The sequence below is a fragment of the Phoxinus phoxinus genome (genome assembly GCF_949152265.1).
Source record: "Phoxinus phoxinus genome assembly, chromosome: 19".
Classification (NCBI taxonomy): Eukaryota; Metazoa; Chordata; class Actinopteri; order Cypriniformes; family Leuciscidae; genus Phoxinus; species Phoxinus phoxinus.
Genome location: NC_136894.1, coordinates 1,816,992 through 1,829,724, shown reverse-complemented (window position 1 = coordinate 1,829,724; position 12,733 = coordinate 1,816,992). Strand labels below are relative to the sequence as shown.

At 38.3% G+C, this 12,733-nt stretch overlaps 1 protein-coding gene across 5 annotated transcripts in view; it reads left to right on the top strand.

The window, feature by feature from the left end:
* Positions 1 to 12,733, top strand: part of cap2 (cyclase associated actin cytoskeleton regulatory protein 2) — a 47,111-nt gene that overhangs the window by 18,086 nt on the left and 16,292 nt on the right. For 3 of the 5 annotated variants that reach the window (XR_013795192.1, XM_079591877.1, XM_079591876.1), the window contains exons 5-6: positions 4,247 to 4,330; positions 10,352 to 10,495. Coding sequence is in view for 4 of the 5 variants with exons in the window: in XM_079591877.1 (XP_079448003.1) it covers positions 4,247 to 4,330; positions 10,352 to 10,495 (228 nt within the window). In the remaining variant the exon portion in view is untranslated. The remainder of the gene's footprint in view (positions 1 to 4,246; positions 4,331 to 10,351; positions 10,496 to 12,733) is intronic. The other 2 variants (XM_079591879.1, XM_079591878.1) reach the window with 1 other exon arrangement.

Sequence of the window (12,733 nt, the reverse complement as noted above, 5' to 3'; positions counted from 1 at the left end):
ACACACACACACACACACACACACACACACACACACACACACACACACACACACACACAAATGTTCAAACCGGAGTCAGACAATGATGGAGAGACTCAAGAAGAAGTGACACATGTAGAAGAACAGGACATTTCTGAATGGTTAGTTGATGAATTTATGCAGCTTATGTGTAGTTATCTTCTAGTCGTTGATTAGCATATTCTGTCTTAATCTATAAATCGTGTTCAGGGGGCGGGGTTTATGTAAATTCTAGGGTTGGTGATGTCACTAACCCGGGAGGAATGTCGTGTAGTTCCTACCAGCCGTTTGTTGTAGTTCTTAAAAAGCGATTTCTTTAAAAGCAAATATCTCCCTTTGCTCTGAACTTTGAGCGTTGTAACTTTGCAGATGTTGTTTATGATCAAACAGCAACATTACACACTAACTACAGTTAGAAACGTCAAATCATAATCAACCAGCCCTTTAAAGAGGTCATATTATGCCCTGTCACAAAGTCTTGATTTTTTGGTTTTCATGCTTCCATGTTCAAAAAGCACATAATTTTTATCCATTGGTTTTTGTTTGGGCCTCTGAATAAGATAAAGTATTTTCCTCCATATTCTCACTAGATCAGACTATACGAGCCATAAAAACCTGATTTATCAAATGTAATACTCAACAAAAAACACATATGCAAACTTTATTTTTGGCTAAAGCCTAAAGTATACCTTAATTTCCACTCGAACGATTGTATGCATGGAGCCAAACGCATAACATCATGCGTTTGATAGCGTGCGCTTGACAGTATCATCCAGTGTCTGCACGATTTCTCTCCAGAAGTTATGACCAATACAAATATCATTGTACTCATTTAACGGTAGGGTTGGCAATTTCAGAGAGACTAGCAATGGCATGCTAGCTTTGAAAGCATAAGATCCCACCCGCTTATTATTTGGGGGGAAAAATAATGTGCGAGCTGAGCTGTGCATAAAGAGAACATTTAGAAAACACGGTCTGCATGCATATAGTATTCACATACTATGCTGATGCGCAACCCCCCCCCCCAAATAACGACTTAATTCAACTCTTGGGCCCTATCTTGCACCCAGCGCAACTGACTTTGTACAGCGACGCATGTATCATTCCTATTCTGCACCCGCGCACAGCGGACTCTTCCCTCCACAGACGCATGTCGGTAAATTAGGGAATGAACTTGCGCTCGCGGGGCGGTTCAGTGAAAAGAGGAGTGTGTTCCGGCGCAAACGTTCCCTGGTGATATTCTGCAGTTTCAGAAAACAACTCCGCCACAGACCAGGAGAAACCCAGTCTAAAGACAGCGGCGCCGCACGTTAGTCAGATGCTATTTTAAGGGCGCATGCTTGGCCATTATGTAGCGTGTGAACAACACACACACTTTGATTCTCTAATCTAAACAGACGCAGCAGTTTTCATTTTTGCAAATCATACATTATTACAAGAAAAAATATTGACACACGAGGGAAATCATTGTTGTGTCCGTGAAGATGTGAAAAAATACATAAATCTAGATTACACATTTACCCAAATTAATATACGCCTGTTTAACCGAAGCTAATGTGTGTGTGTTTCTCCATCATCCTCATACAATGTCACTTCTCTGTGTTTTACGGCCCTGACGAGAACGTCGGTCTCCTCGGCTGTGAACCGCTTCTGGCGTGCGCCGGCAAACCCGCCGTTATAATAGCGATCCGCCGTTATAATAGCGATCCGCCGTTATAATAGCAATCCGCCGTTATAATAGCGATCCGCCGTTATAATAGCAATCCGCCGTTATAATAGCGATCCGCCGTTATAATAGCAATCCGCCGTTATAATAGCGATCCGCCGTTATAATAGCAATCCGCCGTTATAATAGCAATCCGCCGTTATAATAGCGATCCGCCGTTATAATAGCGATCCGCCGTTATAATAGCGATCCGCCGTTATAATAGCAATCCGCCGTTATAATAGCGATCCGCCGTTATAATAGCGATCCGCCGTTATAATAGCGATCCGCCGTTATAATAGCAATCCGCCGTTATAATAGCGATCCGCCGTTATAATAGCAATCCGCCGTTATAATAGCAATCCGCCGTTATAATAGCGATCCGCCGTTATAATAGCGATCCGCCGTTATAATAGCGATCCGCCGTTATAATAGCGATCCGCCGTTATAATAGCGATCCGCCGTTATAATAGCGATCCGCCGTTATAATAGCGATCCGCCGTTATAATAGCGATCCGCCGTTATAATAGCGATCCGCCGTTATAATAGCGATCCGCCGTTATAATAGCGATCCGCCGTTATAATAGCGATCCGCCGTTATAATAGCGATCCGCCGTTATAATAGCGATCCGCCGTTATAATAGCGATCCGCCGTTATAATAGCAATCCGCCGTTATAATAGCGATCCGCCGTTATAATAGCGATCCGCCGTTATAATAGCAATCCGCCGTTATAATAGCAATCCGCCGTTATAATAGCAATCCGCCGTTATAATAGCGATCCGCCGTTATAATAGCAATCCGCCGTTATAATAGCGATCCGCCGTTATAATAGTGATCCGCCGTTATAATAGCGATCCGCCGTTATAATAGCGATCCGCCGTTATAATAGCAATCCGCCGTTATAATAGCGATCCGCCGTTATAATAGCAATCCGCCGTTATAATAGCGATCCACCGTTATAATAGCAATCCGCCGTTATAATAGCAATCCGCCGTTATAATAGCGATCCGCCGTTATAATAGCGATCCGCCGTTATAATAGCGATCCGCCGTTATAATAGCGATCCGCCGTTATAATAGCAATCCACCGTTATAATAGCGATCCACCGTTATAATAGCGATCCGCCGTTATAATAGTGATCCGCCGTTATAATAGCAATCCGCCGTTATAATAGCGATCCACCGTTATAATAGCGATCCGCCGTTATAATAGCGATCCGCCGTTATAATAGCGATCCGCCGTTATAATAGCGATCCGCCGTTATAATAGTGATCCGCCGTTATAATAGCAATCCACCGTTATAATAGCGATCCGCCGTTATAATAGCGATCCGCCGTTATAATAGCGATCCGCCGTTATAATAGCAATCCACCGTTATAATAGCAATCCGCCGTTATAATAGCGATCCGCCGTTATAATAGTGATCCGCCGTTATAATAGCGATCCGCCGTTATAATAGCGATCCGCCGTTATAATAGCAATCCGCCGTTATAATAGCGATCCGCCGTTATAATAGCAATCCGCCGTTATAATAGCGATCCGCCGTTATAATAGCGATCCGCCGTTATAATAGTGATCCGCCGTTATAATAGCGATCCACCGTTATAATAGCAATCCGCCGTTATAATAGCGATCCGCCGTTATAATAGCGATCCGCCGTTATAATAGCGATCCGCCGTTATAATAGCGATCCGCCGTTATAATAGCAATCCACCGTTATAATAGCGATCCGCCGTTATAATAGCGATCCGCCGTTATAATAGCGATCCGCCGTTATAATAGCAATCCACCGTTATAATAGCAATCCGCCGTTATAATAGCGATCCGCCGTTATAATAGCGATCCGCCGTTATAATAGCGATCCGCCGTTATAATAGCAATCCGCCGTTATAATAGCAATCCGCCGTTATAATAGCAATCCACCGTTATAATAGCGATCTGCCGTTATAATAGCGATCCGCCGTTATAATAGCAATCCGCCGTGGAACAAGCGCGCCGGCTCTTAAAGGGAATGTGAGGACGCTCTGATTGGTTTATTCCACGTTACGCCCAAACCACAGCTATGAATAATGAAGCGACTTCAGACCAACACATTTTAGATTTGCGTCGGGCGCAAGAGTCGTTTATCCCGCCGGTATAATAGCAACAGCGTCGGGATCCGCCCACAGAGTTACTTGCGTTTTGCGTTTTATACTTGAGTTTCAGAGCGTTACAATCACACACACATGACCAGCATTGGCCAATAGTGAGCCTCCGTTCTGACGTACAGCCCAGAAGCGCTGCGCTGTTACACTACGTGAACTTGCTGAATAGTTGAATAAAGTCGTTATTTTTTTATTTAGTTTTTCACACAAAAAGTATTCTGGTCGCTTGATAAACTGAAGGTTGAGTCACTCGGACTATTTTAAACATCTTCTTTACTAACTTTCTGGGCCGGCAAGTTTAAATTACAACAGAAGCCTCTGGAGGAGTGAGACAGCTCTCAGATTTAATCACTAATATCTTCATTTGTGTTCAGAAGATGAAGGAAAGTCTGACGGGGAACAACATGAGGAGAGGAATCACTGACAGAGTTTACAGTTCTGGGGGAACCGTCGCTTTAAGGGTGATTATAAATCCTCTTACTCCCGAACTCTTTTCCTCCGGGCTCTCCCGACTGCGATGTGGTCAGCCATGCGACACCGGGATCTGTTCACAGAGGGATTACCTCTCCTGTTTTAAAAAATGCCCATGCGACACATTCCCGGTCATTCACACACAGGTCCGGGGGAAGAGCAGGGGCCGCGTGATGTCATGCCATCAGACTTCGGTCCACGTTTCCCAAAACACGGAGAAGATCTCGGGACGAGAGTCACGGGCTAATAACACCAGTGATTTTTGGTAACACTTTACAATAAGGTTCATTAGTTAACTACATTAATGAACAATGCTTCTACAGCATTAATATTAATTTCAACATTTACTAATACATTATAATCAAAGGTTGTATTTGTTAACATTAGTTAATGCACTGTGAACTAACATGAATAATCAATGAACAATCAATGAATGTTATTAACTAAGATTAATAAATACTGTAACAAATGCATTGCTCATGGTTAGTTAATACATTGACTAATGTTATATAATGAACCTTATTGTAAAGTGTTACCGAGTTTTTGAAGGTTTTTACTTTATTTACAGTATGCGACAGACTAATGGCCTTAAAAATGTAAATTTGTGGGTTGAACCAATCCTTTAACCAATGAGATTAGAGGTTTGTCTGCAAATGGATTCCCACAAATCTGAATGGAAAAACACTCAACCTGAATATGCTAAGAAAAGACTGACTATCTCTGTAGTACTGTAGCACACACACACACACACACACACACACACACACACACACACACACACACACACACACACACACACACACACACACTTAGCTATCTAAATGGGGACTCCATAGATATTATGATTTTTATACTGTACAAACATCTCTCCTCTTACACCAACTAAACCTACCCATCACACACACACACACACACACACACACACACACACACACACACACACACACACACACACACACACACACACACTAACCCGCCCCCTAACCATCACACAAAACTTTCTGCATTTAAAAAACCCCAAAACAAAACACTTTTAATTACTTTATTTTTATACCAGATTTACAAATAACGTCCCTATTTTTTGGTCACTTCTTGGTACAAATTTGTCATCAAAATATTGTTAAGTAGGTATACACTCGAACACACACACACACACACACACACACACACACACACACACACACACACACACACACACACACTCGAACACACCAGCTCAGCTTTTGCAATAATTCTGAAATACATTTTTTTTGTTGGTTCATGCATATATAAATTTACCCTACACACATTCTCTCTCACTCACACACACTATGTTTAGCCGTTGTTCCTCTCCATCAGTGGTGTGAAGTGTGTGAAGCTCCCAGGAGGGATGCTGGACAGTTGCCCTAAACCTCTGGCTTTTCTCTCTCGCTGTGTGTGTGTGTGTGTGTGTGTGTGTGTGTGTGTGTGTGTGTGTGCGTGTGTGTGTGTGTGTGTGTGCGCTGGACTGAGCATGCATTCTGTGGCTTTTTAAGGGCATGTTCTATATTTGAGCCGGTGTGTGTGTGTGTGTCCCGGGTCACGTGACGGCCTGTCACTGGATGAGGAGTGTGTGTGGCCTGTAGACCGCAGCTGTTTCTCTCTGATTCCTCTTGTAATTGAGTCGCTCTGTGACTTCATGACCGAGATGTTCGTTCTCCACATAATTCTGTCTGTTCAGAGGATATTTATACTTATCCTAATTGTTGATAATCTTTAACCTATTACGTGAATTATACCCTGCAGAGTATGTAATGTCCAGTTATTTATAAAATAGATTTATTTATTTACTTTTAAATTACAATTATTATATTCTATTTAAATACACTTATTTTATTAAATCACAATTATTTTATTTTAATAATTATTTTATTGAAATTAAATTGCAGTTTTATAATATATTATTTAAATAAATATTTGTATAAAATAAAAATAAAAATATTATTATTTTTTTATTTTTTTATATACAAATATTTATTTAAATAATATATTATAAAACTGCAATTTAATTTCAATAAAATAATTATTGAAATAAAATAATTGTGATTTAATAAAATAAGTGTATTTAAATAGAATATAATAGTTATATATATATATATATATATATTATTATTATTATATATTTTTTTTTTTCGATTTTTTTTTTTTCTGTCTGTTCAGAGGATATTTATCCTGGTCATTTTGAACCTTTTATGTAAATTATACTAAACAGAATTCATACAACTAATGTGTCCAAATATTTATAAAATAGTTAAACATTTCTTTTTAATTATTATTATTATTATTATATTTCATTAAATTACACTTTTTATTTTATTTTATAAAATTTAAATGATTTTATTTGATTGATAATGATTTTACTTTCTCCATATCTTAATTCTTGATTATTTTTTAACTTTCCAGAGTTAATACAATGTATCATACAATATCTAGAGATATATTATTTTACTAATTATTTGTTAATTATTTGCTGAATTTATATAATGCTTTATTTTAAATAAATAAATAAATAAAAAAGTATAAATGACAGTATAATTTAATTTGATATAAATGACAATTATTTATTTAAATTAAATTACAGTTTTATATTATGTGGTCGTAAAGATAAATAAAAAAATAAAAAAATATTTATAAATAAAATGCAAAAATAGTTCAGGTTAAGTGCACACTTTGAATGCAATCTGTCTCTCTGGCGGTGCGCTTGATAATCCGCCGAGGAAGCTCTTAGCTCGGGTCTGGCTCGCTTCACCGCTCAGAGATAGGCTATTTCTGTCGCTCTGTGGCCGAGCATCATGGGAAGGGAAGTTCACGACGATGCATAAGGCACTCGCTCTCGGACAGTGTCCTAACAAGGGCCGTAATGTCAGAGAATGGATGAAAGAGACTCCTTTGTTCACAGAAATCAAAATCATGCGCATGTTGTTATGAGAGGAATTTATGTAAATAGGGTTTGTCTCTCTCTCTCTCTCTCTCTCTCTCTCTCTCTCTCTCTCTCTCTCTCTCTCTCTCTCTCTCTCTCTCTCTCTCTCTCTCTCTCTCTCTCTCTCTCCTCTCTCTCTCTCTCTCTCTCTCTCTCTCTCCTCTCTCTCTCTCTCTCTCTCTCTCTCTCTCTCAGTCTTAACCACCGCTTGACACCACATTCAGCCACAAAATACACTTATTTGTGACCCTGGACCACAAAACCAGTCACATGGGTCAGCTTTTTTAAATTGAGATGTATACATAATCTGGAAGCTGATTAAATAATATTTCCATTGATGTGTGGTTTGTTATGATAGGACAATATTCGTCGAGACACAACTATTGAAAATCTGAAATCTGAGGAGCAAATACAATTAAAAGTTGTGCATTTATGTTCACGATTGTGCTGCATTCACTCACAAAAATAATTGTTTAATATATTTACGGTAGGAAATTTACTAAATATCTTCATGGAACATGATCTTAATATCCTAATGATTTTTGGCATTTAAATTTGTTTTATAATTTTGACCCATACAATGTATAGTTGGCTATTGGCACAGATATACCCGTGCGGCTCCAGACTGGGTTTGAGATCCAGGGTCACGTATGATGAGGTTGAAGTCAGGTCAGCCATTCTGTCATGCTACTGAATTGCACATGAACGTTTGAGCCGACTAAAAACAAGAAGTGGTATTTTTAGTCCCAGCGGGTTCTTCTGAAACGGACTGGACTGGAAGGGTGGACATGGCAACTGCTGGAACACAAGCGTAAATACAAAAACGTTCATTTAACAAAGGAAACAGTGCGTTCCCTCTCCTCCTCGTTGAGAGGTAAACTGTAAACATCGGTGCGGGACCGGGCCTTACAAGGCGAGGGGATCCCATCATCACGGCAGGAATGCCGAGTGGGAGGAGGTGAAGCTCGCTGGACGTTTCATTGGGAAAAAATAAATTGGTCCCACTATTAAAAGTCCGCTCGGGTGACTCCGGCTCGCTGCTTTTCTCTGTGCTTTTGCTCTCCGGGGTCAATGACATCCAAACTGGAGTTGTGTGGCTTTTATGTCCTTATTAATGCTGACACTTTTAGCAGATATTCATTTAATAAGTGTCACCCCCCCTTTTTTTCGAATAAACATAAAAATGCACTTTCCGAACTTAAATGTTTGTAATTCAAGAATGCTTTGGAATATAGATATGAGATTGGTCTTGTTTTAAAGAAGATATTTGGCAGATTTCTGTAGAAGTGAAATAAATTAAGAAAGTGAAACAGAAAAAAAGTTATAGAAGTTTGAGTTTATGAAAATGTACAATGTAAAACAAATAATTATTCATATTTTATATAAAATATATTTTTCAAAACCTGGGTGACTCTAAAACTGCAAAAATCTGAACAAGTTGTGTTTCAAATGTTAGGTTGATATCTCAAAAAATAAGCGTTCAGTGAGATTTAGTTTGGGCGCAGTACCACACTTCTCCACTAGTGGACATCACTGCCCATATAAGGACGCCTCCATTTCCATATGTGGTTTTTGTTTATTTAAAAAAAAATGTCAGACCTTTTTTTCTAAAAGAATTGAATGGATGCTATCTTTTGAACTCTTGGCATGAAAACAAACTGCGGTTTCTACCATTCTTTCATGATTTTTCATGTTCATCACTATTTCAAAATAAAGGTCTGAACACGCCTCAGGAGTGTGAACATATTCTTGTTGCAAATTGATAAATTACGGCTCCTCTGTAATTTATTTTGAAAGTCACCAAATATGAAAACTAGAGATTGTAAGCTTTCAAATGATATATAGTTTGTCAATATTAGTTTAGGTTTAGTAAAGGATATTACTATTTTAAATATGTAATGACTTTGGGCCGCCGGTGGGCCGGTGACACTTAAGGAGTTTTAATGAACACTTATAAAATCTCATTGTTTACACTTTATTTTATGGTGACGGTGTAATCATACAAATACGCACTGTGGAATATTAACTACGTGTACACTGTAAAAAAAAACAATTGTTTTAAGTACAATTAACTTGAATGTTTAAGTCATTTAAACTTAATGACTTAAAAAACGAGTTGAATCTTGTATAACTTATTTTGATGAGTTAAAATAATGTAAAAAGTTGTTATACCTTATTGATTCATTCAATTTGCATAAAAATGGGTGGATGAAAACGAGATGCTATAGTTTCTAATTTATATTTTGTATCAGTTTTTATTTATATATTTAGTTTTCATTTAAAGTTTTTGTAATTTTTTCGTCATTTTAAATAGTTTCTGATTTAAAATAATAATAATTAGTATATAGTTGTTGTTCAATTTTACTTCCCTTTTTTAGAGCTACACGATTTTGGATGAATTGAGAATCAAAATTTTTTTTGTTTCAAACAGAGATCATGATTTCCCACGATGCTGAACCGACAACTAAACAAAAATAACATGTAATTTATTAGAGGTTCTGATGCTGCAGTCGATTTAAAAATGTTCAAATTAATCTTAATTATTATTATTTTATCTGTTTGAGTGAATGATTCAATGACTCACTCTTCACTTGATTCATTACTGGATGAATCAGGATTTTTGAAGCAAATCTGTTGAATGAATGATTCAATAACAAATAAAACAAATTTAAGTCACATGCCGCCACCTACTGGTGTAACGATGTAATTATACAATCTTTATTTGAAGCTTTGAAGCTGAAGTTACTTTTTAAAAGGTGATTTACTCTATTATAATCACTACCGTAGACACTAGTGTTTATATCTGAACTATAAACTTTTATCCCAGTACTTCTGTGAAAATCTGAACTACTGTAAGACAGAAATATCAATACTGTGTGGTTGAAAAGACCGTTTCAAACCTGTGTTCGCTGCGATTGTACTTGTCAAAGGATGAATCCCTTTTTTTCCCCCATTTTCAATTAACTTTTATTTCATGTTTTTATATTTTTGTTTCAGTTATTATAACCCTTGATGTTCCACAACTGAATCTTGACCTTTGATTGATGGCTTTTCCTCTGCTATTCCCCATCAGACCGAGCTGGCCGACCTCCTCAGACCGCTCTCCGACCATATCCACGAGGTCCAGAGCTTCCGGGAGAAGAACCGCGGCAGTGACCTGTTCAACCACCTGTCCGCCGTGAGCGAGAGCATCCCCGCGCTGGGCTGGGTGGCCGTGGTGAGACCCTCTCTCTGGACACTCACTAACCTGCTGCATGCAAACACTCATATGTGGCCCTGGACCACAAAACCAGTCACATGGGTCAATGTTTTTAAATTGAGATTTATACATCACATGGAAACTGAATAAATAATCTTTCCATTGATGTGTGGTGTGTTAGGATAGGACAATATTTGGTCGAGACAACTATTGAAAATCTGGAATCTGAGGCAAAAAAATGTAAACATTGAGAAAATCTGCTTTAAAGTTGTGCATTTATGTTCACGATTGTGCTGCATTCACTCACAAAAATACATGTTTTATATATTTACGGTAGGACATTTACTAAATATCTTCATGGAACATGATCTTAATATCCTAATGATTTTTGGCATAAAAGAAAAATGGATAATTTTGACCCATACAATGTATAGTTGCTATTGGCACAGATATACCCGTGCGGCTCCAGACTGGGTTTGTGGTCCAGCGTCACAGATATATCATTCTACAACCTGATCTGGCAGCACCGAGGTGGCAGGGGGATGTTAATAATGTTACGTTTTGTCTCTTAGAAATGAACATATGACGGTAACCTGAGTTGACAGTATTAGTTTGAGCTTGAGTTGGGATGCGGATGTACATTTATTCATTAGTGAAAACAGTAACATCTGTCAAAAATACAACCTCATTTAAAAATAATTCAATTACTCTTATGTCCTGTTATGCCATTTTACAAAGTTTTGATTTTGTTTTTGGGGTGTACTAGAATGTTTTCATGCTTGATTGTTCAAAAAGCACATTATTTTTCACATATTTTACATTATTACAGCTCCTCTCTGGCCAGTCTGGTTAAAGTCTCGTTTTTGATGAAGCCCCTCCTTCTGAAATATGAAACGTGCTGTGATTGGTTAGCTGGCCCAGTGTGTTGTGATTGGCAGCTCTTAGCACATGTTTCGGGACATGTCCCGCCCCTTCATAACCGCGAGCTCTACTCAGATGTAAATATTAACAATGGCGTCAATTGCAAACCATTTCGAGCCCTGATTCAGACCCTGACTATGTTAACGGACAAGAGGTATCATAATATCATGCATTTGTAGATCATAAATACTGGTAAAACCATGCATGGCACCTCATTACTGTAACCTTATGGATTCTGTGGTATTTGTTATGAAAAACAGTAACATAAACAAACATATGCACAAAAACTGCTATTACAAAAATACTAAATTATATTACTTTACTCCTTTACAGTTAAAAAAATAAAAATGCGATATGAATATCCCACATTTCTGCCATAATACCACTTTTACAGTTAGTGTTACTACAGTACCTTCAAACCGGATCTTTGTGGCTCAATGTTTCTCACGCCAGTGCTTTTGAGAGCGCCAGCACTGTTTAATCTGGATTTAAACTAGTTTAATCCACAGAGACATTTGTGGTTTGTAAAGGAGAACTCGAGCGCCGGTCAGCAAGTAAATGCGTTAGAGTAGCACTGTTCTGTTCAACTTTTTCCACACCGATAGGAATAAAATGTCTCAAAATACAAGCGTTTAAAGGAGAACTCCGGTCAATTTTAACATTGAGCTCATTTTGTTGTAAATTTGGAGTGCTGTCAATACAGAGAACAACGACAAAAATAAGTGTTGCCTACACCGTGTTATCCTCTTTTTAAAATGTGCACCCTATTGACTTGAACGGGGCAAGTTTTAAACCTGCTTTTATTTCTCTTAACATCCTTCATCTGTCATTACAAGTGCCCAGCCATGTTGAGTGATTCCTTCAGAGTGAACACGAGTGAATCTGACTGCAGGAGATGTGAAATATATTAATAAAAATGATGTTATTTCAGCCAGCGCACATACCTGTATTTACTTCCTTTGACCATCTTTTAACCCTTTGTTTTCTCGCTCTCTGACTTGCAGTGACAGAAACTTCCTGTTTTCGGTTGAAGTCCAAAGTAGTAGATTGTCGAGTTCACGCGCATAGGTTTAGTTACCTATGATCACGCGCGTGAACTCGACAATCGACTACTTTGGACTTCGACCGAAAACAGGAAGTAAATACAGGTATTTGCGCTGGCTGAAATAACATCATTTTTATTCATATCTTTCACATCTACTGCAGTCAGATTCACTCGTGTTCACTCTGAAGGAATCACTCAACATGGCTGGGCACTTGTAATGACACATTATGGATGTTAAGAGGCTAAAAGCAGGTTTAAAACTTGCCCCATTCAAGTCAACAGGGTGCAAA